Source organism: Chrysemys picta, chromosome 14 (genome assembly GCF_011386835.1).
Source record: "Chrysemys picta bellii isolate R12L10 chromosome 14, ASM1138683v2, whole genome shotgun sequence".
Taxonomy (NCBI): domain Eukaryota; kingdom Metazoa; phylum Chordata; order Testudines; family Emydidae; genus Chrysemys; species Chrysemys picta.
In genome coordinates, this window is record NC_088804.1 from 39,783,750 (window position 1) to 39,810,477 (window position 26,728).

The following is a 26,728-nucleotide window of genomic DNA, read 5'->3' on the forward strand; positions in this document are numbered from 1 at the left end:
ATTCCCTCTGGGGCACCTGGCATCGGCCACTGTCAGAAGACAGGATACTGGGCTAGATGGACCTTTGGTCTGACCCAGTTTAGACGTTCTTATGTTCTAAGAGTGATTGCAAGTCACTAGGTTGATAGCTTTTCAGTACTCTCGGAGGCAGGTCAGGCATGGGTCAATGTAGGCTCAGGTTCAAGGACATTTGCAAGAGGGACTGGAAAACTTTCAATGCTGACACTGCGAGTTGGAAAGCACAGCTAGCAACATGCTACACTGGATCACAGCACTGTACCAGGGAATCAAAGAGATCACTGATAAAATGCGTAAACAGCATAGAGCCAAGAACCAATCCCTGCAGGACCCCACTGGAAACACACCTGCTTAATAAAATCACCCTTACTATCAGCTTGCTGACTGTGCAAGTAGGGGCTGCAGAGACTTCAGAGTTATGCTCATATACGAAATCCTGACTGTAGGCTTTGATTAACAAATGTACACAGTAGAAAAATAACGGATACCAGAAAATCTAATATCACAGATAGTAACCACTGACTGTCTCTCTTTACAGCACTGAGTGATTCTCTGAAAAAATTGGCTTTTGGTTACTATGTGGAAATTTTTTAGTAGTTTGGCTTTGTATCAGAGGTCCTCAGCCTGCAGGTAAGGAAAATACTAAGCATGTGTCATGCCCCTCTGGAGTGATACAGTCTACATGCTTTTCTTGACTCAAGCAGATTGGAAAGCGATCACATAAAGTACATCTGAAAGGTTAGTGATTTTCTCTACTTGAATCCAACAACTTTCCCTATCGTTTCAAAATGCCCTAACCTCAGTCCAGTCCCCAACCCACACACATCAATGACAGTAATAAAGAGTTTATTAGTGCCTTGATACTATCAAAATATTCTGTATGTTGATAAACTCACTAACAATAAGGATAGAGACATGCATTGGAATATTTAAACATTCCATTAAAAAATATGTATTACCTTGTGTCTAACTGCTGGTAACGCATCTACTAACTTCTGTAGTCCTGCGTGATGAGCTCCCAGCTGCATTACACAGATATAAATGTGTAAGTCATCAAGGACACATTACAGAAATACCCACCACAAGAAGTTTAATTAAAAAAAGTCTATATATTTTATCTGTTTTAATTTTAAAAAATTATATATAAAATGCATCACTACAGATGCAGTAACCATTTACCTTCAAAAATACTCCTATGACAACCAAACCATTATTCTCCATGACAGCTTCTTCAAAGCTTGTGGAAGTGACAGGATTCCAGTGTACTAAATGCAGCTGAAATACAAGTGAATGACAATTTCACACACATACACAAGACAGACAAATAGAATCAAAACAAATGCAGTTCCTCCTGGTCTTTGTCCTACATTTGGCCTTTGACAATTTGAGATGTACAGCAGCTACCTTAAAAATCAAAAGCCACAAAATGGGAAACAAAAAAAATATACTTGAAACTAGTATTTGTTTCTTTAGTTGCTTTTTTTTAACAAAAGAATGTCAGCCCCATACTTTGCATTTCACAGAAGACTGATTTTGTTTGTGGGTGATAGATTACAAGAGTGTTATTCAAAGGTGCAGAAGGAAGTTAGCTGCATTAGGCACCCAGCTCCCCTTTGTGCATTTAAAAATCAAATGGAAGATTTCCCTCATTATAAGAAAGAGATGAGAGATATAGAACAGACAGCTCTCCTAGGATTAAATCCACCCCAACCGAAGAGCCAGCCCAGCACAAAACCTATCTGCACAACTTTAAAGTGCCACGTAAGCCTTCTCAATAAGGAACGTAAGTAGTGATACGCCTTGTGCTAGCTCTCTACATGGAGGTTAATTTGACATCTTATTCATAGACTGGTTTTTAATAAATCTCACATTACCAAACAAATAAGCAGACACCACTATGGCATCATCAACGGGGCGGGGAAGGAAGGGAGGACAGAACCATTTTCAAGTCCCTCTCCATTTTCGTTGAATAAAAAGAAAATTATTTTTACATCTGTCACACTTTCCTCTCTGAGCCTAATGGGTATTTTCTCCCCTAGTCCCACCTCCTTTATTCACTGTTCTCTTATCTTAAGACTGGTCTACACTAGAAAGTAGTACTTCTTGAACTATGCTGGTATAGTTAAAGCAGCCAAACCCCGCCTCACCCCGCCGTGGTGGATCCAGTTATACTAGTATAAAAGTATTTACACCAGTTTGTAGGCTGCTGGCCTGTCCGCTCAGCACAGGAATGACTGACACCATGCCCAGAGTCTGGTTCAAGCCCTTCCAAATAAGAACATTCAATACAATTATCCCTTCTTCACTAACCCATGATCTCCTGAAAGATCCTTACTACTCCCTCCTGTCCTATACACCAACTGAGCCACTTGCTGCCTTTTATTGATCTCTACCTGATCAGTCTCAGGTGGCAGGTAGCTGATCCATCACAGGTGAGGCTGGTTCAGGGATGATAAAAATTGATGACAAAAATCTGATTTTTTTAAAATTTAAATAAAACATTTTTATTTAAATTAAACTCAGGTTTATGTTTTCAAATTAAAATTAAATTTCAAATTAAATTTGAAAGTGACAGCCAATATTAAGGCATAAATGTACAAGTTTCAAATAATCTAAATTAAATAAAAATAATAATATTAAGCAGTACATGTCTGCTGCCAACTTTTAAAGAAAGTCAAACCACTGAACCGGAGGAAGTCACTGGCTACCCACCTGTAATCAGAGTTTGCTGAAGTGCTAAACCAGCTTTTGACAGCAGTAGCCTCTTCTGCAGGTGCAGAGAGGATGTCTTTAGATTTTTACATTTCAGTTTGTTCATCTAGTTCAGTTCAATGACTATCTCATACAAAGTTAAGAAGCCAATTGGGAGTTGGAAAAGCTTGTTTTCCTCTTCCAATCTATAAACAAAAACTAGGTGAGAGAGGATGAGGTCTAGCAGTTCTAAAATCTTGAAGGACATGCCGACCAGAAACAATCAGTTTAATTCATTAAGTATAGATAATACAGCCTTTTTAAATGCAAAGCATGTTTTGATAAACTTTTTTTCTTATGTATCCAGCACTTTTATTTAATAAAAGATTAAAATGCTCTTTTTGTGCCTTTTTAATTGAATTTGAATTTCCATCCAAATGGAGTTTGACACAAATCACAAGTAAAAAATTGATCATTTAGTAAATAAAAAATGCACCCCTCACATTTTCTAACAAACATAAAAATTAAGAGTCTGAATAAATGTAAGTTAAGCTATATGAGTACTTAAATAAATGGGTATAGGTACACTGTATCCTCCTGGTTAGCAAAAAACAGCACCAAATTCAGTGTAAAGGTTGTATTTAGTTGCAAACAACATATTAATGCTCACTAACTAATGAGACTCAACCTTTATTTATTTCTAGCGTAGACCAGGTCTTAGTCGCATCCCCTCTGTTTTCTCTTCTACTCTTTTCCCTAAAAGAGAGTAACACGATTTGGGCAGAGACCCAGTCCTGCCATCCCAAGCAGCAAGGACAGTAACAGCAGTGACATTTTGCTGCATGCCAAGGACTCATTCTGTGAATTTCATTATTTGCATTCAAAGAGTGCCATATACCAGAAAAAAAGTGTTACTGGAATTTTCATTCAAGCAGCCAACAACCAATTTTAGGACCATGTGCTTTTTTGGAATGGATGGCAGCTCTCGGCTTATTAACAGGACAATGGCTGAACTTTGCTGTTAACTAGCACTGACCATTACTGGTAAGCAGCAGTTCTGTACATCAACCACAGCTCCGTACTAGCTTTCTAGCCAGCATTAGGGCTGGAATCACTGAGTTCTAGCCTCCTGTTTATGCAAATAAACAGCTAGGAGTACTGTTCAGCATTCCTCCCCATACCTCTGCTGGGTAGACTTTGCTGTCAACCATGTGCTCTGAACCCCATTCATTTATGGCTCCCCAGTGGAAGTGGAACTGCTTTAGCCTGTAATGGTTTTCCAAGGGACCTCCCATAATTACTGGAAAAAAAAGAGAAAAAAGAAAAACAGTTACATATAGCTGATAACTGATTTAGAACTGCCTTAGTGACATGTGAAAATAATACAGCTTTCTTCTCTCCTTGCATTGTATGTACCCAGGAAAGCTCAGATGCAGTAACTGCTTTACAGTAATGTTTCCCCCTTAGCTAATTTTACTGCTCAATTCACTAAAGCATCTAAACAAAATTGCTTGGGGCAAGTGTGTGACTTTAATTAGCCCGCAGATGAACTCAAGCTAAAGTTAATGTCTGACCTCCCATTTTATACAGTAAACAAAGCTTCCTCACCCAACTCCCTGCAAGGGAAAGAATCTTTACAAGTTCAACCAGGATTTGTCTGGCAGAGTCATGGTGGCTATACATAACACCTTCTCTGAGCAGGTGCATCAGAAGCGGTTCAGTGGGTTGTCATTGAATATTTACATCCTCCGGATTCAAAGACAAAAATAGTCTCTCCATCTATGACATGATCAATGAAACCTGGAATTGCAGGAGATACTGGAATTTCTCAGGTGACAATACAAACCATCAATATCCTCCAAATTCTTATTCTAATTGTACGAATACAATTAGTACATTTTGGCAAACATACAATTTTAAATCTTTTTTAAATGTTACAGAAGTTTAGAAAATGTGACTCTGCAAGAACTGTGACTGACACACAAGTTTTAGAGCATCAGTCCAATATTAAACTATTTCCCAAATGCCTGTAAATATGCTGATATTTTGTATGTTGAAAACTATTTGAATGCTAATCAGGAAGTGTCTAAACACTGTCTGCATATGTGCAAAAATCCAAAGCTTGTAGAAGTTAGACTGTATTATTTACAAATGATATTTTGAATTGGCCTAGGTCACAATAGAATGTAATTCTTCCTAGCCTCATATTTATTAAATTATTAAAATAGCAACTCATAATTTAGTTTAAGTAGGCATTAGACTTTTTGTAATTGGTATACTCACCAAAACTCAAATTATGTACCTGGTTTTGAATGAACTCTTGATGTTTACCCTTTTTTCCTTGTGGGAATGATCCATGGGGTCACTCCAGATTAAAACACAGGATCCTCCTGGTTCTAAATCCCTTTTTGCTAGTCACTAGATCATAGCACCTGCTAAACTACTGGTACCAATTACATCTAAAGGACTATTAACTAACATTATTATGTGTTTTACAAACTGATTTACTGATGTTAAATATATAGTACATAATTACTATTTTATATCAAACCATTGTTTAGAGTAATTAATTCTAACCTCACTCTTGGAAAGAGGGGAATTAATTCTTTCCAGAGGAGGAGAAAACTAAGGTAGAGGGATTAAGGCCCAAATTTTCAGAAGTGACCAATGATTTTGACTGCCCAATTTGTAACACCTTGGGCCTGCTTTTCGCGAGCACCACAACCCCACATCATCCACTGACCTCAGTTGGAGTGATGAAAGTTCATCATTTTTGAGAACTTTAGGCAAGTCGCTAAAGACAGAGCAGCTGAGAGTCAGAGCTTGGATTAGAACTCAGCTATTCTTGGTTTTTAGTTCCATGTTCAGTCCACTAGACAATGTTGCTTTTCCCGCCGTAGTTAAACCAGCCTAACATCTTGGCCTTGGCCTTCCAAAGCAGGTGTACTCACTTATCGGAGTAAAATCTTTCCTATGCAAGACTCCCCCAGGAATTTTTCTATATGCAGGGGGAAGCAACTCTAGAGATCAGAGTACAGACCAGGAGTCACATGGCTCATTTGTGCCAAAGACTGGCTATATGACCACTGGCAAGTCACTTGTCCTCCCTGCTCCTGAGTTTCTTCATGTGCATAATAGGGATGCTAACACTTGCTCACCTCTGTACACCACTGGGATCGGGGTAAAGGGGGGGGGGGTAAAAGGACTATGGTCTTGATCCTCAGCATGGAAGTCAATGGGAATTTTGTCACTGACTTCAATGGTAGCAGGATCAGACCCTATATAATACAAGGGTGTTATTACTAACAGAGATAGTGATTTGTTCACCTCCTGGCTAAAGGAAAGATACTTGAAAACAGCTGATGGAGCCATGTCTATTTTAGAAAAATTTCATGCATTTGCCTCAAACTTCCACTCACACTGTAAAATTCCAATTATTTGTTAAAGGAGCAGTATACCACCAAGATGTACAATTTAACATCTAACACCCCATGGCCAGAGCCGGCAAAAAAAAAAAAAAAAACCTGCGGCGCGGCCGGAGCGCAGGTGCAGGGGGACCGGCTAGCGGGGGGGGAGTGGGAGGGAGCAGGCAGGAGAGAGAGAGAAGAGGGGCGGCCAGGGCTACAGCGGTGCGCTGCCACGCGGAGCCCTCCTGCCGCACTGCGCCGCCTGCCGGGAGGGCTCTGCTCCGGTCGGCGGGGACGGAAGGATGCTCCCGTCCTCCGCGCCGCTGCCCCCTACAGGGTGGCCGGAGCGGAATAACAACAACAACAAAAAAAGCGGCCGTGCCGTCCTAGGATTGGGCAGAATGCCACCTTGTTCAATCTGCCGCCCTAAGCACCAACTTGCTCGGCTGGTGCCTGGAGCCGGCCCTGCCCATGGCTAGTTATCTCAGCTATTTCGTTGCATCAGTGAAAAACTGAACATTAGTTTTAAAATACATTAAAGCTTTCATTCTTCATTTTTTTAAAGAGGTTCAAAGGAGACAGTAAAGCAAAGTAAGTATAATGAGAGAGCACTGAGGGGGGAGGGAATTAAGACCCCACTCCTATAATGACCTCCACACCTGATCCTATTTGTACATATGCATTCATGAGTATTCAGACTCATGTGAACAGCCCCACTCACCTACACAGGTTTCCTCACATAAATAAAGTTATTCACAAGCATGTCTATTTGCAAAATCAGACCCTTATGATACATGATAGACAAAGACAATAAACAGGGTTTACAATCCCTTTCCAGTCACTGACACTTTTTGGTTTTTCATGGCCTAGAGCAATGCTGATTGGTTTCACAACACCACACTTTAAAGGGACTCCTTTTTTTTTTTTTTTTTTTAAAGCAGCAGCAGCCTGTCTGAAACTTTTTTTAAAAAACCTAAAAAGACAAGGTGGGTGAGATAATCTTCTACTAGATCAACTTCTGTTGGTGAGAGAGACAAGCTTTCAAACTCACCCAGAGCTGTTCTTTAAACCTAGTAATGTTACAAGTCCATTTCCATCCAATAGATGGCAGTGGTGCATATAAATAACCAGTACATTACATACCTTTCCCACACCCTTTTTTCCCTTGTTCTCTTCATTCTCTTGTTCTGCTTGTCTATAGCACCCAATGGCAGGGCTAGTCTCCTCTTTTGCAAGAGTCATGTTTTTGTCTCAGCTCAGGAGTTCAGCATTTCTGTTTACCTTGGATATTCCCTTCTCTTTTCATCATTTTGTACTTTTCTTCAACATTTTTAATCTTATTTTTCAACTCCATTGCATTTTTATCCATGTTGCTTTCACCTCTCTCTCTCTATTGCAGTTGAATGATAGAAGCTGGGAGGAAGACAAAGCAGAAAGAGAAACCAAAGATAGAGGAGGAATAAGAGAGTGAAAAGCAGACTGTGGGGGGAGAGGGGGAGAAGTTTAGAAAGTTGAAAGGTATATAAAAGAAAATCTCTGTCAAAGTAAAAGCAGAACAGACTTAAAGTTTTCATGCACTAAGTATAGTACAATAGGATAGCTAATGAACTTGTGCTGCTTCTAAATAGTGCAATTATCCTAGACTGCTCCACTGTAACTAGCACACTAATACAATTACACCACACTGTAAAAACATGAACGTGCTACTGTGTGATTTCCTTGTTCTATATAGACCTGGATGATGGATTAATATACAACAATATTAAATTAGTGAAATAGTCAGTGACATGGGTTGTTATAACTTCAAAGAGGAACCTGGAAAGACACAGGAGTTTCAGAAATGGTGTACAGAAGCTGTAGCAAATGAGGTCTACACACAAAGTAGTTACATAACAGGCATAGCAATTTGGCCAGTAGGAGATGTTTTGGTACGCACAACCAGTTTGGGAGTGACTTTAGGATCTTCTGTTCCCAAAGACAGAAAAAAGGGAGCGATTATCATCAAATGACATGGGTGTTAACACTTGCAAATCTCTACTAATAGCAACAGAAGTGCAATGCACAAATGTTTATGACAATAAGGAGGGGCAGACAGGTGCTTGATGCTAAATTTTGAGGGGAAAATGATGGCTCAGAATGACTGGATAAATAGAATTCCCACACTTCCCTCCATCAGGAGATCTGTTTCTGTGCTTGTAATAAGTGAGAACAGGGACAGTCTCCACTCCAACATCTGAATCCCAACACCGCAAAAAAGTTTTCCATAATGCTATTATTTGGGCAAATGTTACTTGCTTATGAGCAACTTCAGGACTTGTTAATCTTCCTTTTCTTGTTAGCCTGGGGAACCCAGCGTTCTATGAAGAAGCCACAATAATGGATCTCTTTTATAAGATTGTTTTCTCAATCCCTCTCCTAACATAAGCCAAAAAAAGTGTTGGTATCATAGAAATAAGATGTTTACGAATATAGCACTGGGACACCTTCCCCAGAGTTTTTCTGATAGAGGTATTAAAACTGTGAACCTCCTAAGCTAGAGATGTTCACAAGCATTTTCCTCCTGCCCCACAATAGAGTCAAGCCTTTCCTGCACTGGATAAATACTGATCCCAGACCACCTGTGATTCTAATTGGTAAGGTCTGAACTCATCCAACTCTAAATATTATCTTTCCACACTGACAATTTGGATAACTAGAGTGAATCAAATGCTATCCAATATCTGTGACCAACTGCTACTACTTAATAGATGTTATTAAATATTCTATTCATATCTAATCGTAATAGAAAACTGCACTAATATGCTTTTGTCAAATAGATTTTAAGAGGATCAAGGATGAAAAATCTTGAGTTTAGCAGTAATATCTTGAATTTAAACTCACTTGAATTTGCAGTCCAAATTTTAAAATGTATCTGGCAGAGATAAAGCAGTTAGCTGCTATCTATTGGTAGAGCGTGGAGATTTTTTTAAAGCAACCTGATCACATGTATTTGTTTACCACATTATCAGATCAGCATTATTTATTTTCCTCAAGAGTTTACTCAGATTAAATAGTTCTAACAGAACAATGTACTCTTCAAAAAGGAACTGCACCTTGCTGGCTGATTATTTCAAATGCATTACTTTTCTGTTAACACAAACAGATAAACAGCCGATTATTTCATTAATGTTTAATTCCCAAATTACAATTTTACATCAAGTACATGCATGCAAGCACTACCTAAAAAAAGACAATGAGGTAAAATCAAAAGGAAGGACATAAAGGCTTGTGCAACAAGCATAGAAGGTTTGCACAATACATAACTTAAACCCTTAATACAGGGCTTTAGTGGAGTTTGTGTAGAACCAATGCATTGCGATACTGATTACAGTGAATCCTTGCTTAGAGAGAAGCTATTCCGTAAAAGGGGGAGAAAAGGCACCTTCTTTAGAAGAGGATTATACTCTAAATTGGTTTTCAGCCTTTGTTTTCTGATTCTTACTGAGAGAGAGAGACAAACCTTACAGTATGGCATGGACAGGATTTTTCAGCTGCAGACAAATAACACATCAACCTGATCTTGTTGCACTCCTTACCTGATTTGTCTGCAGAATCGTCAAATTCAACCTGGAACGAGTACCCATTGTTCCAGATATAGAGACATGTGGTTGGGTCATAGTGGATTTTCAGGGGCTTCAGGTGAGGGTCATAAACACTGTCTCTCCACTGGATGTTGATTGGAGACTGCCGAGTGCCCCCAGAAACGGAAAGCTCGCTCTGCCAAAGCGGATGCACTAGAAGCAGAACCCAGAATCAGTCTCTAATGTATTGTAAAGAATTTATGACAGAATATGTTAGATCTTTTTGGCGACAGAAAGTGCCTCAGAATATGACTTTCAAAGGCTAGATTCACATCAGCTAGTCTACAAGAAAATAAAAGAAACAGTACATTCCACTTGTATGACTCAGATTTACCCAGGGAAGTGTAGTAACTTGCTTCATAGCTGTGTCTGTCACAATAATAAACCTATTCAAAGCAATTCTGTTTTCTCTCATTTGTCAGGGATAGATTTTTCCTCAATTGTCAATAGATGTACATAGGTCTTCTGTTTCGCTACTTAACTTATATAGAGTTGTGTCATGTCACTTAATTTTTGCTTATGTATAGGCATGACAGGATTCAATTTTAATAACTATCAATAAAATGTGGATTTCAGCTGACACACTGAAATCGACAAAAAAAGTCAGTCAGTAACAATCAGTGTATCTGCAGGGATCAGGTATCACCGTGTGCAGGGAGCCCTCTGTAGCCCTGCTGTTACGGGAGTGAGTGAGCAGGTCCATGAAAGCAGAACTACAGAGCTATGCTTCCTCAGGGCTGGTAACACCCATTCCTTGCAGGATCAAGGTGTGGCGGGAGGCTGTGTTTGGCCTGGCCCAGTGGAGCAGAGACCCCGGTGAGGACTGCATGGAGGATGAGCCCCCAGCTGAGGGAGAGGTCATACTGCTGCTTAACAATTCCTGCCAGAGGATGGCTCCCACACTCCCAGCTGGTGGTTGAGCGAGTGAATGGGGCCGGTAACACCCTATCCCTGCAGGCACAAGGTGAGGAGAAGGCTGTGGTCCTGGCCTGGTGGAGCATTGATTCCCCCAAGCCAGAACTGCACGGCGCCATCGTCGTTGTCATCATCCCGAGGAGTGGGGAAGGCCACCCTGCTGCTGAATGCCTCAGTCCCCAGGCAGGAACCATTGAACAAAGGGGTGGCCCCATGCCAGCAAATCATCCTCCTCCTTGCAGTCCTGGCCAGAGGTCTCTGCTATGCCCCACACCTTGTGCCTGTATGGATCTTGTGCCACCGGGCCCATGGCCATGCAGGGAGCCTTCAGCAGGTCTGCAATCACCATCCACGAGTGTGGAGCCGATTCTGGGCAGGAACTCTTCAGCAGCAGGTTGACCTCCCTCGCAGTCATGGCTTGTCATCCTCCTTACCGTCCAGGGTCTCTGCTCTGCCAGGCCAGGACTTCTGCAGCCTCCCCCACACCTTGTGCCTCAGTGTCTTGGGCCCCCCCGCTGCACAGGGAGCCCCCTGCAGCCCCACGGTCAGCAGTGTCCTACCCCCATCTCCCACAACTGTCAAAATAAAGTTAAAAATTGAAAAAAATCATCACAATTAGAAAAAAAATTCAATTCTGCCAAGCCTACTTAGGTACCAGTATGACCAACTGACATCAGCGCAGCTCCAGAGGCAGCAGATTAACTGCCAATTCAGCATAAGAATATTTTTTGGAAGGCTTCATAAAAATTGAGTCTTTTCCCATCACCCTTCTCTGTTTATGTGGCACATGGCTGGTAATGGATCCCTATTTAGCACTTCTAAAGCACTTATTACAGTATCATCATTGATCTCGCAAGGTGGAATAAAAAGGCAGATCTTTGTGCCTGCAAGGAGCCCGACTAACTGTGTAGGCAGATCAACTTGCAGGATTGGGACCTATGCATGTACCCAATTTCCAGATAATCATATTCAACTCCCGTAAGGAAATGAGAATGAGGAGGCTGACAAAACCTGCCTGGATCTGGGAAGTGGGGGGGTGCTAACTGACTAATGGGCAGTGGTTTTCATAGTCAATGGACTACTGAAGGTCCACTGACAAATTTCTGGTAATCTACCAATTGGCCTGAAAATTAACCATAAAAATTTTGGAAGTGAGATGGGCTCAGCTACTTTATTAAAAGAATTTGTACAAATTTACCAGCCTCATTTTCTTTTATGTGAAAGGAAAGGTTAAATATTGTATCAGACCATTCACGTGACAGGTGACTAAACCATTTTCCCTCCAGCCCCTCAACAAGAACCTGGGCTTGCTGAAGGTCACTGCTCCTGAGGAAGCTTGCAGCACTGCAGCTCACTTATATGTTAACCAGTGCCCAATCAGGACCTCACATCTAGAGGAAATGCACACATTTGTCTCCTATTATTGTTAACACTGTTTCTGGACACTGTAATCAGGTAAGTGTAATTAACAAGCTGCTGTAAATCTCAGCCACTTTTATGTAACTTTGGAAGAACAGACAGTCTATCAAAAAAAGTGGAACTGCAAATGTAAATTTAAAATTAAACAGAGACAGAAAAAGAGGTGATGTTAAAGAGGATCTTTTGCATTGGTTTGGGATAGCAAGAAAGGATGTGAGAGTCAGTACTCACTAGCTGGAAGGACTCAAACTATGACAGTACAGCTGAAGATTATGACTTCTGCTATCAATTACCTCTTGTGCCAAACTGATCACAATGCATCTATATTAACACTGAAGATGCAACTGTTCATAGCATTGGGATGAACTGGTGGCACACGCATTAAAATTGCATATTAATACATGGTTGATGGTCTGGCAATTCCCCCCCCCTCAAAAATGGCCTCTTGCAATAAGTTGGACAACCAATCTTGGGTAAAGAGGAGAAGCCAAAATAATTAAGAGTTGGAGGATTTCTTTTTTTAAAACGAATCGCCTGATAGAGGAATGGAAAACAGCAGGTATGCAGAAAACCAGGTGCTTTTAGGAATGAAACCAGGCCAGTTGTGAACTAGGAGAAGAGGGTTGTTTACAAGGGACTGAGCCTGGATCTGATGGGGGGAGCGAGAGACTCCAGGAGGGAGGCTGAATGCATCCACCCTGGGTGCAGGGCAGTGCCTAGTGTGCAGGGTGCCCTGGAGTCCCCCAGGGAGGGGTGCAGGGTGCCCGGGGGAGGGGACGGGATGCAGGGGCTGCCCTGGGGCACAGCGGTTCAGGGGGGCTGGAGGTTTCCGGGGGATGAGAAGAGCTGGGTGCCCAAGGAGGGAGAGGCTGTGGCAGGCTGGGGGAGCGGGTGTAGGGATCCGGGGGGATTACCCCGAGCGGGACTATCCCGGGCCGGGCGGGGCATGAGGGCTCTGGGGCGGATGGCCCGGGGCAGCCGCCGCAGGGCCCGGGGGTCGGACTCACGGGCGTCGCGGAGGCGGTAGGAGGAGCAGGCGGCCAGGCTGCAGGGTCTCGCCCCCCGCGGCTCGGTGCAGGGGGCGGCGGGCGGGCGGAGGCGCTGGGCCGAGGCCGCCAGGGCCCTTCGCAGCAGCTGCAGCGGCATCTCCGCGGGGCCCAGAGCGCCGCGTCCGCCCTGCGCCAATCCTCGGGGCCTGGCCCTGCCTTCGCCTCAGCCGGCCCCGCCCTCCCCGGGCCCGCCCCGAGCCCGCCTGGCTGCCAGAGCCGAGGGCGCGGAGAGGAGCTGGCAGCCTCGGGGCCCTGGGTGGGAGCTCGCGCCCGTCTGTCCCTCCCAGTCTCCCTGTCTGGGCCCTGCCTGTAGCCCTCTCTGTCCCCCCGCCTTGTCAGGCCCTGCCGGTAGAGTGTCCATCTCCATCTGTCTGTCCTGCCCTGGCCCTTCCGTCTCATTGTCTGTGCCCAGTGTATCTGGCCCTGCCCTTAGATCCTCTGTCAGTCTGTCCTCTGGTCTGTCTGTCTCTGCCCCCCGTCTGTCTGGCCCTACCAGTAGACAACTGATAGGGCCAGTCCTGGGCACCCTGGTCTGTCTGTCACAGACCCTTAGACTCTCATTGCATGTACCACCATCTGTATTTGCCTTTGATTCTCGCCTTACCTACACCTAGGGTGACCAGATGTCCCGATTTTATAGGAACAGTCCCGATTTTAGGGTCTTTTTCTTATATAGAATCCTATTACCCCCCCACTCCCTGTCCTGATTTTTCACACTTGCTTTCTGGTCACCCTACCTACAGCCGTCCTGTTGTCCCTTTGACTTTCCCTCTGGCTGTCATACAGTCTGACTCTGAAATAGAAGTTTTGCACATTGCTGCCTCGTCCCCCAGAACGCTAGTGTTGTGGCAGGTCGCATCCCACCGCAGCGCAGTCATTTTTCAACAGTTGAGATGCTGCCGTGCACGTTGCAAGATGAGAAAGTCTGGACAGTCCTGTAAAGGGTAGGGCAGGTAGCAGCCTTGCTGTGCCCCACTCCTCCGGCTGAGATCTCAGGGTACCTTACTGATGTGACTGAATTAATGCTCATAACTCCCTGTTACCAGGGCAGAAACTAAGGCGTAGAGGCTGTGATTCACTAACATTTGTTCTTAAAATCTCTGTTATACTAGCAAAAAGAACAGGAGTACTTGTGGCACCTTAGAGACTAACAAATTTATTAGAGCATAAGCTTTCGTGGACTACAGCCCACTTCTTCGGATGCAGAAGTGGGCTGTAGTCCACGAAAGCTTATGCTCTAATAAATTTGTTAGTCTCTAAAGTGCCACAAGTACTCCTGTTCTTTTTGCGGATACAGACTAACACGGCTGCTACTCTGAAACCTGTTATACTAGCATTAGTTTAGCCAGGGCACAGGCTCTTTAATCATGTTGTGTGCAGTGGAGTAGGTGCTGCTCTGTAAAAATTTATAAGTACTGTATGTCAGGGATTCTCAACCTTTTTCTTTCTGAGGCCCTCTCCCTCCCCACCGAACGTGCTATAAAAACTCCATGGCCCACCTGTGCCACAATAACTGTTTTTCTGCATATAAAGGCCAGGGCTGGCGGGGCGTTAGGGGTTAGCAAGCAGGGCAATTGCCTGGGGTCCCATGCCACAGGGGCCCCCACGAAGCTATATTGCTCAGGCTTTGGTTTCAGCCCTTGGTGGCAGGGCTCAGGGCCCTGGGCTTCAGTTCCATGCGGTGGGGCTTAAACTTTCTACCCTGGGCCACAGCGAGTCTAATGCTGGTCCTGCTTGGCAGCCCCCCTGACTGCCCCCCAGGGGGCCCCGGACCCCTGATTGAGAACCACTGCTGTATGTTGATTGGAGATATTTACTATGTGAGTACAGTATATTGGTATAGTTTAGTAGGAAGCTGTTAGGAAAGACAAGCAGGAAGGGTCCTGCTTTGAACAGGGGGTTGGACTAGTTGACCTCCTGAGGTCCCTTCCAACCCTGATATTCTATGGAAAAAAAAAAAAAAGAATGGCTCAAAATCAGCCAGAAAGGCGTAGTTGTGGAGGAATCAGGCTGACACACAGGGACCACGCTGGGGTGTTTGAAGAAATTAGTAGGGCTGTCGATTAATCGCAATTAACTCATGCGATTAACAAAAAATAATCGTTATTAAAAAAAAATAATTGCAATTAATCAAACTGTTAAATAATAGACTACCAATTGAAACTTAATAAATATTTTTGGATGTTTTTCTACATTTTCAAATCTATTGATTTCAATTACAACACAGAATACAAAGTGTATACTGCTCACTTTATATTATTATTTTTGATTACAAATATTTGCACTGTAAAAATGATAAAAGAAACAGTATTTTTCAGTTCACCTCATACAAGTACTGTAGTACAATCTCTTTATCGTGAAAGTACAACTTACAAATGTAGACATATGAATCTTTAGCGCATCTGGCATGTAAATATCTTGTGACGCCAGCTGCAAAAGTGCCATGAGAACACTTGTTCTCACTTTCAGGTGACAAGAAGCGGGCAGCATTATCTTCTGCAAATGTAAAGAAACTTGTTTGTCTGAGCGATTGGCTGAACAAGAAATAGGACTGAGTGGACTTGTAGGCTCTGAAGTTTTACATTGTTTTATTTTTGAATGCAGTATATTTTTGAACATAATTCTATATTTGTAAGTTCAACTTTCGCAATAAAGAGTTGTATTACAGTACTTGTATTAGGTGAATAGAAAAATACTATATATTTTGTTTTTTACAGTGCAAATATTTGTAATCAAAAATAAATATAAAGGGAGCACTGTACACTTTGTATTCTGTGTTATAATTGAAATCAATATATTTGAAAATATAGAAAACATTGAAAATATTAAAAATAAATGGTATTCTATTATTGTTTAACATTGCGATTAATCGCGATTATTTTTTTTATTTGTGATTAATTTTTTTAATCGCTTGACAGCCCTAGAAATTAGACCTGCATAGGTTATCATCAGGGGTAGGTAAGACTTTAGGTAGGTAAGGCAGGTATGTATGTAGACTGGTGTTTTTAAAAAAACTTTTTATCTAAATGCTTTGTTTCTAATGCAAAATAAACAATACTTTGTTAAGAAGGCTGTTTTGTCACTGTCAGAGACACCTGAAGCGTAAAACCGTAGGTGCCTGAACTCACTTTGACCTGCTAGGTAACAACAATTAATGCATAAGGTACTGTAGCTCAGAGCCCAGCCTAGGAGTGGGGGAATTGCAGGATTCTGCCCTGGAATAGGTAAAGGTAGAAGGCTCAGTACCAGGAGGAGATATGCTCAGGCCTAGTTTACACTAAAAAATTATGTTGGTTTAACTACGTCAGTCTGGGATATGAAAAATCCACACCCCTGAGCGGCATTGTTAAGCCAACCTAAGTCCCCATGTAGATAGAGCTAGGTTGAGGGAAGAATTCTTCCATCAACCTAGCTACTACCTTTCGGGGAGGTGGATTACCTAGGCCGATGGAGAACCCTCCCCTCAGCATAAGTAGTGTCTGCACTGAAGCAGTGTAGCTGTACCGCAATAGTGTTTTAAGTGTAGACAAGACCTCAGAGAGGCCACAAAGAGGACAGAGGAGCAGCCAGACCTGTAACGATGATAGTGTCATTTAACGCTGCTTTGAGCAGATCTACATGAAATGGTTTAAAATGTCGGCAGTTGCTGCTGCCTGATCTATACTAGAGCTACCTCCCGTGGAAAGCACCAGTGCAGGAGCAAAAGTGGGAGGTTTTAAGAAAAATATGAAGTGTAGCTGAAGCCAGATTTTTCTAAATTCGTACAGTGAGTACGTCTCCTGATTGCCAGTCCTCTACTCTTACATCTTGTGTTTAAATCATGTTTTCTGAAAACTTTGCTTCAAAATTCTTCTTTTGGAAATCTTTGTTTATCTCCATGAGATCATCAGTAAAGTTATTGTTAAATCGCTGCTTTTTAATTTCCATGAAAAATCTGGCAATGCCCTGAAAACATCCTGCTGAAATGTAGAATTGTGAAATTACCCTGTGTAAATTAACAAACTGGACACCCAGCTCCAGTCAACCAAAAAGTTATTTTTAAATTGTTTATTCTAGCTGAAAGGGATTTGGTTAAAAAGGCTCCAATTTATTCACAGTAGAATATTTATAAAGTCAGTTGAATTGGGTAACAGGAGGAATCTGGCTAATGATTTGCCTTGAGTGGCTACGTTATGGGAAAGCAGATGATGGGGAAATAGGCAAAAATAAAAAGGTAGCCCAGCTCTTGATCCTATGCCAGTAATAGGATTTATTAAACATGCATTAAGCCTAGTTTACTTTGCTCTTAAAAATATGGCTTCTTACTTGTTAAATTTAGTTTATTTTTTTAAATAAAAACGTTGATCATTAAAATATTGAGTTCTGGTTATGAATATGGTAAGTATATTTTTGGTGTAGAGGAAACTTTACCTCTCGTGTGACTGCAACCTTTGTAATGCATTCTCTCTCCTAAAATATAAAGCTTTCTTACCCTCTGCTTTAGTGACTGACAACCAATCGCCTCCCACATTAGTACTGTAACATATCTATTCATATTGTGGAATACAATACTTGCTGCTGTAGAACATAAAATATCTTTATATATGGCATCATTTGCTATGTATTACAGCCATCTAAAAATACACCTTAAAGCGTGTCTAAACAGACATGCCTTTCACTGTGTCCTGAAAACTACCAAACCCTGGGAAACTGTCAGAAGAAGCAAGTGTGATTCTGTAAGGGGCTTGATCCTGCAAAGTGCGGAGGACTCTGGTCCTGATGCAGCAACGTACGTGGTTAACTTTAGATACATGAATAATCCCTATTGAAGTCATTAATATGTGTGTCGCATTGCTGGGACTGCATGTACTTGAAGTTAAGGGCCTTGGGCTGCAGGACAAAAAATTGCTGTGTAGACATTTGGGTGTGGGCTGGAGCCCGAGCCTGAACATCTACATGGCAGTTTTTCAGCCCCGGAGCCCAAGGCACATGTGCCGGAGTCAGCTGACCTGGGCCAGCTATGGATTTTTTATCCCCAGGTAAACATACCCCATATGGTTGAGCACTTTGCTCAATCACAATGCTCGGCTTTTTGCAGGGTTGAGCCTTGAGTCCTTCTGATGAGACTGCCTTGTTGCCAGACCTAGAGAGTTCTATCCCAAGAACCAACTCGAAAAATGCTCCAGCAGATAGTCACAAAAATTAAGAAACATAAAAGGCAGAGGTAGTTTCTCAAGTAACCAGGTCCCAGGCTATTGCTGGTAGCACTGATGGTGACTAGCACCTAGAATTACACCCAGAAGCAGAGAGAGCCCATGAACAGGATAGAATTCAGATGTGATGTGCTCACAGTGCCCCAGCTCCCTCCACTCAGAAGGCAGGTAGCAACACACTGCATCAGATTTAGCTTCAGGGTTCAGCAAAAACAGCAACTTAATCTCTTTCTGGAAAGGTATTTGAAATACTGTACCAAACTTGCCAAACTGGTACCTGTTGTACTGCATTTTTAAAAACTCCTCCAGGGCGTGACTGAATCTTAGTATGTGTGTGTACATACCTATCACAGTGGGCCCGAATAGATCCTTTTTGGGGACTATGGGCACGAATATACTGCAAACAGTACAGATAAGTTCATGGAAGATAGGTCCATTGATGGCTATTAGCCAAGATGGTCAGGGATGCAATGCCATGCTTTGGATATCCCTAAACCTCTGACTGCCTGAAGCTGGGACAGGACGACAGGATGGATCACTCCATAATTGCCCGGTTCTGTTTATTCCCTCTGAAGTATCTGGCACCAACCACTGTTGGAAGATCGGATATTGGCTAGATGGACCATTGGTCTGACCCAGTGTCGCCATTTTTAACTTCTTATCCTTTTGTGAGTAGAATAATAATTCTCTGCAATAATATTGCCACAGGGCACATCTTGGTACATATATGCCTGCAAAAATGATGGGGTGTTTAGCTGCATAGCAAACAACAGCAATCACTTTATCTGCAACACGCTGAGTTTTCCAGCGGGCTAAATAACATACTGGATCTGGATGCAGTATTCCTGGGGGCTTTTCCATCAATTTCTGCAGAATTTAGGTTTTGAATTTAAAAAATATTTCCATTCCTATGATTATGAAGAAAACCTTCAGCATGTGAACAGGCACCAATGTCTTTTTGAATCTGCAGACAGCCTGAAGGCCCAAAGCCTGGCTCCAGGATACACCCAAAGTCCTCCTCTCCATGCCACTGTAGAAGTAGTGTTACTACCCATCCAGTTTTCATCCAGACAGTCCAGGTTTCGGCTTGTGTGTCTGAGTGCCATTTGATAAGCCCTGATGTCCATTTTTTTTTATCTGTGGAAAGATGACAACCCTAAGCAGAAGGAAGGAGGCAGCGCAGCAGCAGCAGACGCTGACATTGCCTTTGGGGCTAGGCTGCTTGTGCGTCTTGTGGCGGCGCGTAACCCTGTGCAGCCCACACGTGGCAGGCAAGGTGGCTTTGGTCGTGCTGGTGAAGTAGCTGTGAGCGATGGGGGCGGGGTCTTGGGGGGGGAAGAGGTGGAGCAGAGGCAGGGCCTTGCGGAAAGAGGCAGGGCAGGGGGCGGGGCCTTGGGGTTCCAGTTACCAGCTATTAGAAAGGTGGCAACCCTATGTAGAAATGGAGTTTCTCCTTGACCACTCCTATATGGACCATTCCCTTCAAGAGATGCTTCAGCTCCTTCTCTTCATGCAATGAGGAAAAGCGGGGTGACTACAGCCCCACCGAACCTTTGTTTAGTCTAACTCCTTAAAACTGTTAAGTGACTGGAAGTTTTCATTCATCCCCCCCTCCTTCGTCCCAAGCCCTTTGAGCACTAACTAATATATATAAGCATCTTTACTCTCTGGCATCATGATGTCCTAGATTTTTTTCACTTTTGCTGTTTGAAATTGATAGATTAGGACTACCTGAATGTCTTCATATGTCTTTGAATTGTAATTAGTTGTAGTTGCAGGGATTTTACAAGAGCTCTTTGAAATCACTCTTGAAAAATACATTTGGTGTTGATGTCAGAATCAAAAGCCTTAGGGAAAGTTTCTCACAGACCTTTAGTGTCTTCAGAATTTACTAAAGAGGTGGGCTGCAATCTATAGGGTAGATCTTACCAATGATTGATTCTCGATCCTGAAGTCTGAATAGTAGATAATGTTTTCACTCCCCATCGCTTCTCGGCTCTCTATGAGCTGAGGGATGAAAACATTATCTACTATTCAGACTTCAGGATTGAGAATCAATCATTGGTAAGATCTAATGGGTTCTAGTTTGACATATTGAAAGCAGAAAAGTTGAAGCACTCTAGTTATTTATGTTGAAGTTTGAACTGTCGAGAGCCATGTGTGCTGCCTGACAGTTATTATAACTTATACAAACTTCACAGAAAAGAATTTGAAAGCCCGATTCTAATCATAAAGTAGAGCACTGTAAATCCTTTAATAACTGAATTTACTCCAGATTTATATTGCTGTAACTGTGATTAGAATTGGGCTCTACATCTTTTCAATGATATATCAGAATCTGCTTTTGGCAGAGACAAAAGAGTTTGCACTTGTCTACAATTTCCTTAGATACTCCTGTGAAAAAGAAAATCAATAAGAATTTGGGTATGAAATTAGAAGAAAGAACATTAAAATTAATCCTCCTATATTTCAGAGGAGTGAGAGGGGTAAAAAGACAATTCCAATTGGTTCTCAGGTTTATGGATGGTCAACTTTCTTTATTCAGCAGATCTTTTAAAATTGCTTTTTAGTGGAAACTCTTGGTTTGTTTCCATGGGGAATCCCTAGAACACACTGTACGCAACTCTGAAGCAAAACAGTGAGAACAGGAAACCAAACATTTGGCAAGCTAAACATTTTGAGAACCACACCCAGCTAGAAGAATTTTTTTTCCTGCTGTTGAGCTGGTGTAATTTCCATGGCAACATCTTCCAAATGGGGAAATACACAAATAAACATATAACCAAAACAAAATAAAGAAACATATAAACCTTAAGAAATTGTGGCTCTGCTTCAACCACTTGGATTGAATGTTAACAGAGAAGTCCAGAATGGGTTGATTTCTTTTTATGACTCACACAATAAATGTCTAGATTTGCTGGGTTATCGCATTGATGACTTGGCTATGTTCCATCATGACAAGGTGTTGAAAGTTCAGTTGAGTTTATGTCAGTTTTGGATTATGTTGCACTCCAGTTTATTGATGTAAATGTAAGCAGAGTCAGGATGAGCTCTACCCTAACATTTGGTGGTGAATTATGGCGAGTGTGGAAAAGAACTTCAGGGGCTGATTTTGTTTGCATAGGCTCACCCACTGGCCTAGCATGAGCCCACAGCAACTGAAAGTGGTTACTTTGGCTGGTGTGGGATCCCCAGTTTCTCTGTTATTGGGGCAGAAAGAATAAAGTGTTGTTACCCTGATTCTGTGAATCAAGGCCAGTGGAACTGTTGTATGACAGAGGGACTCGCCATTAACTAAGTAGCACTCGCTAGACAAGGGGCATGGGTTACAAAACCCAGTAAATTGAGAGAGGCTGGGGACAGGTATTTATACCTGATGGTATGGGCCCTTTTGAGGGCCTGAAACACCAATTGCACCACCTCCTCTCTCTGCTGTTGAATAGCAGAGCTAATTTTGATTCCAATAAGAGTCTAATTACAGGCTGCTATGCTAAATTCACTTTGGGCCAATAGTGCACCAGCACTGGGGCTCCCCTACTACAAGCTGAAATCACTAAGAGCTGAGATCACTGAGTGATGTCTTAACTAGTGGGGGAGTCTGAAGATTTATTGCTAAGTGGCTAGCTGAGAAGTTTGTGGGACGGTTGGCGTGGCCCACAGAATGGCGAGTGGAGCAGAGCAGTTTGTGGGACAGTTGGTGCAGCCCACGGGATGGCAAGTGAAGTAAAGTGAAGCAAAGCTGAGCTAAGCAGTTTGTGGGACGGTTGGTGTGGCCCACGGGACAGCAAGCAGAGCGAAGCGGAGCAGTTTGTGGGACGGCTAGAGCAGCTCGCGAAGCGGCTGGTGAAGTAAAGCGGCTCGTGGTAAAGGCTGCAGCAGAACCCCATGGAGAGGCAGGGCAGTCAGCCTCAAACATAAGGTGCCCCTTAATACCCCGCGTGCCCCTTTCTCCCCCCCATTTCCACCCAGGCGGGGGTTTGGGGGTGGTAAGACTCTGCAGATAAACTTTTGAACTCTGGGGCTGCACTAACCAGGAACAGAGACTTTTAGGTTGTTGGACTTTGGGGTAATTTTTGGGTTGCTGGACTCAAGAGACTTTTGGGGTGTTGGACTTTTGGGACTTTGGGGGTGGGTCTTTTGCTCATGGTTTGTGCTATGAATCCTGTTTGTGGTGTTTTCCCAATTTAATGCTGATGTCATTTACCTCATATTATTAAACATTTTCTGCTACACTCAGACTCCGTGCTTGCGAAAGGGAAATTAGTGCCTCTTAGAGGTGCCCAGGGGGGTGGTATGTAATTTTCCCAGATCACTGGGTGGGGGCTCGAGCCGGTTTTGCATTGCGTTATTAAAACGGAACCCCTAGATACTGAACCCGGCTCTTGTTGCTGCCAACTCAGATGGGCAGAAGGGTTACATAAACAGTCTAATGCCTTTACTTTTATCAAATGGTATGTAGCGGACAGAGTTCTGTAAGCTTGTTAGGAAAGCAGCAGCAGACTGTTAAAGGTTGAGCTTCTCTTTGCTTCCAAAGTGTGTGGTTAAGATCGGAACCTGATAAAAAAACAGGTAATTCCAACTGGCAGGGTAGAGCTAATATGGATTTAATCTTCACTACAGATATACTGTTACTGAAATTGTTCACTCTTTACCAAGCAGGCTCAAAATCTTGGAGAGGTTTTGGATCTTGGACTAACTAGCCTGGGTCATTCAACATGTTTTCATAGGTGACTGGTAAAGAATTTTATTTGTTAATTTATTGTGACTGAGATGAAATAAAAAGCACCTATTCACAAGCTCTGGGTGCCCTGCCAATTACAAAAACAAAATACAGGGCAATCTGCTGCGCTTTCTCCTCCAGCCGCAGCACCTACTCAAACACTGCCCTCCACCCCATACAGTGGCCAATCCCTGAATTCACCTACACCTCTTTAAAAGCCAGATGAAGTTCATGGGTCCTACAGAGTGCCCCGGAAAGTGATTACCTCTGGGCTATTTTGGACCAGGGCAAGAAGGCATTTACGGAGAACACGCTATCAGCCACTCCCTCTCTGTTAGGGATCTAACTTCAACACCTCCACTTAGCCCCTGCACGGATACAAAAAGGTGTGCCTCTGATCCGCGATCCACAAAAATTGTCTGCGGACATCCACGTCTGAGCTGCAGACATCCACGTATTTGCCAGGTTCTAAACAGCTCCACAGGTCACCGCACAGCAGTGAGGCAGGGCTGTGTCAAGCCCCACTTCTCCCTAGAGACCTCCTGCCCTGCCGTCTGCTCTACCCTTACCTTACCTCCTTCCCCGCTCCAGGCAGGGAGGCTACAATTTGGCCCGTGGGGGGCTCAGACACCCCTACGCAGTTACAGTGGCTCTAATGCACGCAGCCATTGCCACCTGCTCCTTTAAAGAACCACCCCAACTTCAAAATAGCGGTTGGCTCACTCCCTTCTGGGAGTTGTAGTTTACCTCCTCCCTCCAGGCAAGCTGGGGACTACAACTCCCAGAACTGACTACAACTGCCCTGCACACTGATGTGTGATTCTGAGAGCCGAGCTGGAGCCTGCAAGCTGGGTGACAGCCTCTCCCTTCGGGTGAGTGTGTGCTGCAGAGCCCTGTTTGCTGGATACAAAATTTGTATCCGCATCCATGCTGCGATCCGCAAAAATGGTCTGTGAATACCCGTGGATACAAAGCGGATACCCACAGATTTGCAGGGCTCTACCGCCACTGACTGCAATGATGACGGCATCACAAGGAGAGCTGAGGCCTTTATTTACTGATCTGATCCTTGACATAGTCAACCAGACCTTTGTCGGATCTAGGGTGAGCTACAGCAAGGCATCCCCTTTGGAGTTACTCTTGAGGCCCACTAGTGGCAGAATGCAGTCGCTCACTCATTTAGCTGAGTGGGTGGATGTGAGCACACATTGCATCTTTGATCCATGAAAGGCAGTGGCAGACCTCAGCGATCACTTCTCTCCCTCAGCACCGTTGTGACAACTGAGATCAGCTCAGACACTTTTACTTTATAGGCCAGGATGTGCACTCTTCATCTTCTGATGCAGTGATTTGTGTGTACATCTCGTGTCCTTTTTCTTACCCAGCTGAAACCAAAAGCCTGGTACTTGCTTTGTCTGTAGTCAAGCATCAAGCACATTAACAGAACTGATTTTTTTTTTTAAAGGTAACTTGCACATACCTCAGAAACTGAATCACCTATTATCTTAAAAGACAGATGTGAGTCTATAATCCAATCTGATGTTTCAGAGTATCAGGATGTCACCTGATCGCCTGCCCTGGGGGAGGGAGAACTTGCCCCACCTCCATACAATGCATCACATAGCTAGTTGGATTGAGAAGTGGGGTATGGGGAAATTCACCATTCTCTGCAGCTTCAGGAATTGACCACTGTCAGAAGTAGGATGCTGAACTAGATGGACCAGTGGCCTCAACCACTTTGGTGGTTCCAGCCTTTAGTCTTGAAGAATCAGGCATCACTCCTGAGATTTGATTCTCTCCCTGCACTGCCTGCAGGCTATGAGCAAAGTCAATGGAAGTTCATTGTATCTTTGGGTATATCTACACAGCAAAAGCTGTGCACGGGGTAGCATACCTGAGCTAGTGCCGTGCGCAAGCTAGCTTGAATCCGGCTAGCTCGGAAAACAATATGAGGGGAAGGCAGCGTAGCACGGGCTACAGGGCAGGCTAGCAAGCAGAGTACGTACACAGGGTCTGTGCCAGGCTTGTTCTACCCCTGCTAAAGTCTGCTGTGCACTGTCTTCCCTACTATGTTACTTGTGCTAACTGAATTCAAAATAGCTCAGATAGGCTAGCCTGTGCATAGCTTCTGCTGTACAGACTCCTCTGTGAGGAGGAAGGGGTCATTGGGCTTCTGGGACCCGGGTGGTCTCTTTTCTTTAAGTGTAATGCTCTCTTACTCTAAAGTAGGAACCAAATCTACCCAGGGTTACATCTGTGAAACTCCAGGGTTTACCATAAATGAAGATAGATTCTGGTCTCTGGTTTTAGATCAGTTTAGAGAAACTAAGGCCTTGTCTACACTATGGGGAAAGATCAATCTAAGTTACGCAACTTCAGCTACGTGACTAACGTAGCTGAAGTTGACGTACTTAGATCTACTTACCGTGGGGTCCAAACTACGCTATGTCGACGGGAGACGCTCTCCCGTTGACTCCCCTTGCGCTTCTCATTCAGGTGGAGTACAGGAGTGGATGAGAGAGGGATCAGCGGTTGATTTAGCGAGCGGGTAGACCCGCTAAATCGACCACTAATGCATGGATTGCCACAAGCTGTTCCCGGTAAGTGTAGACAAGTCCAATTCTCAATACTCTCTCTCTCTCTCTCTCTCACACACACTCTAACACACACTTCAGAACATGCTAAATACAGTAAATGAATTCACTTAAACTATTTGAAGAGCTAATAATTGATAAGGTCTGATCTTTCTGATTTTAAAACTAATACAGTGTCACTCTTCTTCAAACAAATGAACAATGCCTTGATCTTTTTATTTAAAAGTTTTTAAATGGAATAAGTCAAGTTTCCTGAACAGGCCTGCAATAGAAATAAAACTGGTAGGGTAGCAAGTACAAAATTTTTAAACAGACTGTCATCTTGTGCGAAGAAAACATGTAAAAAGGTCAGAAAAGGGAAGAATACTGTCATCTGACTAATTCAAACTGTACGCTAGAAATAAATTACTAGATGTTTTTTGTGGATCTGTTTCTACATTAACAAGGTCTGGTGCTAAGCTAGGTTCTGGAGGGAGAAAGTATGCATTTTTTCCAGATTAAAAAGTAAACAACATTTTTCAATGATGGTGAAAGACCTATAGTTACAAGTTGTGCCACTTGTTGAACGACTTATTCTGTCTGTTCTAAGAGGATTTAGTGCAGCTTTATTCACTGAAGTTTTCAGAACACAATAAACCAACTTTACACTTTCTGTTCTGTGGAGGACAAAACAAGGAATTGGCTGAAATTAATTCAAATTCATTAGGATAACATTGCAAATGCAATTTACATCCTTGTAAAATTGTGTTATGAATTAATATGGAATTGCTGAGTGACAAAGAATCTTGCATGTTGTATGTTACATAAGGCTTTCATGCTCTGGAAGATTTATACAATACAATAATGCATCACTGCATTTGGAGACTAATCTCACAATAACTGGCTTATTGAAATGCCAAGCAATCAATGGCAGAATATTTATTTTGTGGTGTCACCTGCCAAAATGCATTTATGAATGAGGAACTATTAAACATCTGCATTCTGCTTTGTTTTCTGCCAACCAGGTAAAATAAAGCTGTTTGGTCATCACATAGGTGGATATAAAGAATACTGTTTGATTATTCAGTTGAAGAAAGTATCACCTTCCTCTGTATTCAAACAGG

General features: G+C 43.0%; 1 protein-coding gene across 3 annotated transcripts in view; it reads right to left on the reverse strand.

Moving 5' to 3' along the window:
* CA5A (carbonic anhydrase 5A) overlaps positions 1-26,728 on the reverse strand; it is a 35,550-nt gene that overhangs the window by 7,643 nt on the left and 1,179 nt on the right. The window contains exons 1-5 of one of the 3 annotated variants that reach the window (XM_005292239.5): positions 13,078-13,293; positions 9,692-9,889; positions 3,891-4,009; positions 1,198-1,293; positions 978-1,040 (exon numbers count right to left, since the gene is read on the reverse strand). In XM_005292239.5, the coding sequence (XP_005292296.2) occupies positions 978-1,040; positions 1,198-1,293; positions 3,891-4,009; positions 9,692-9,889; positions 13,078-13,216 (615 nt within the window). In that variant the 5' untranslated portion in view covers positions 13,217-13,293. Of the gene's footprint in view, positions 1-977; positions 1,041-1,197; positions 1,294-3,890; positions 4,010-9,691; positions 9,890-11,306; positions 11,341-13,077; positions 13,294-26,728 lie in introns of those variants that run through there. The other 2 variants (XM_024105519.2, XM_042852098.2) reach the window with 2 other exon arrangements.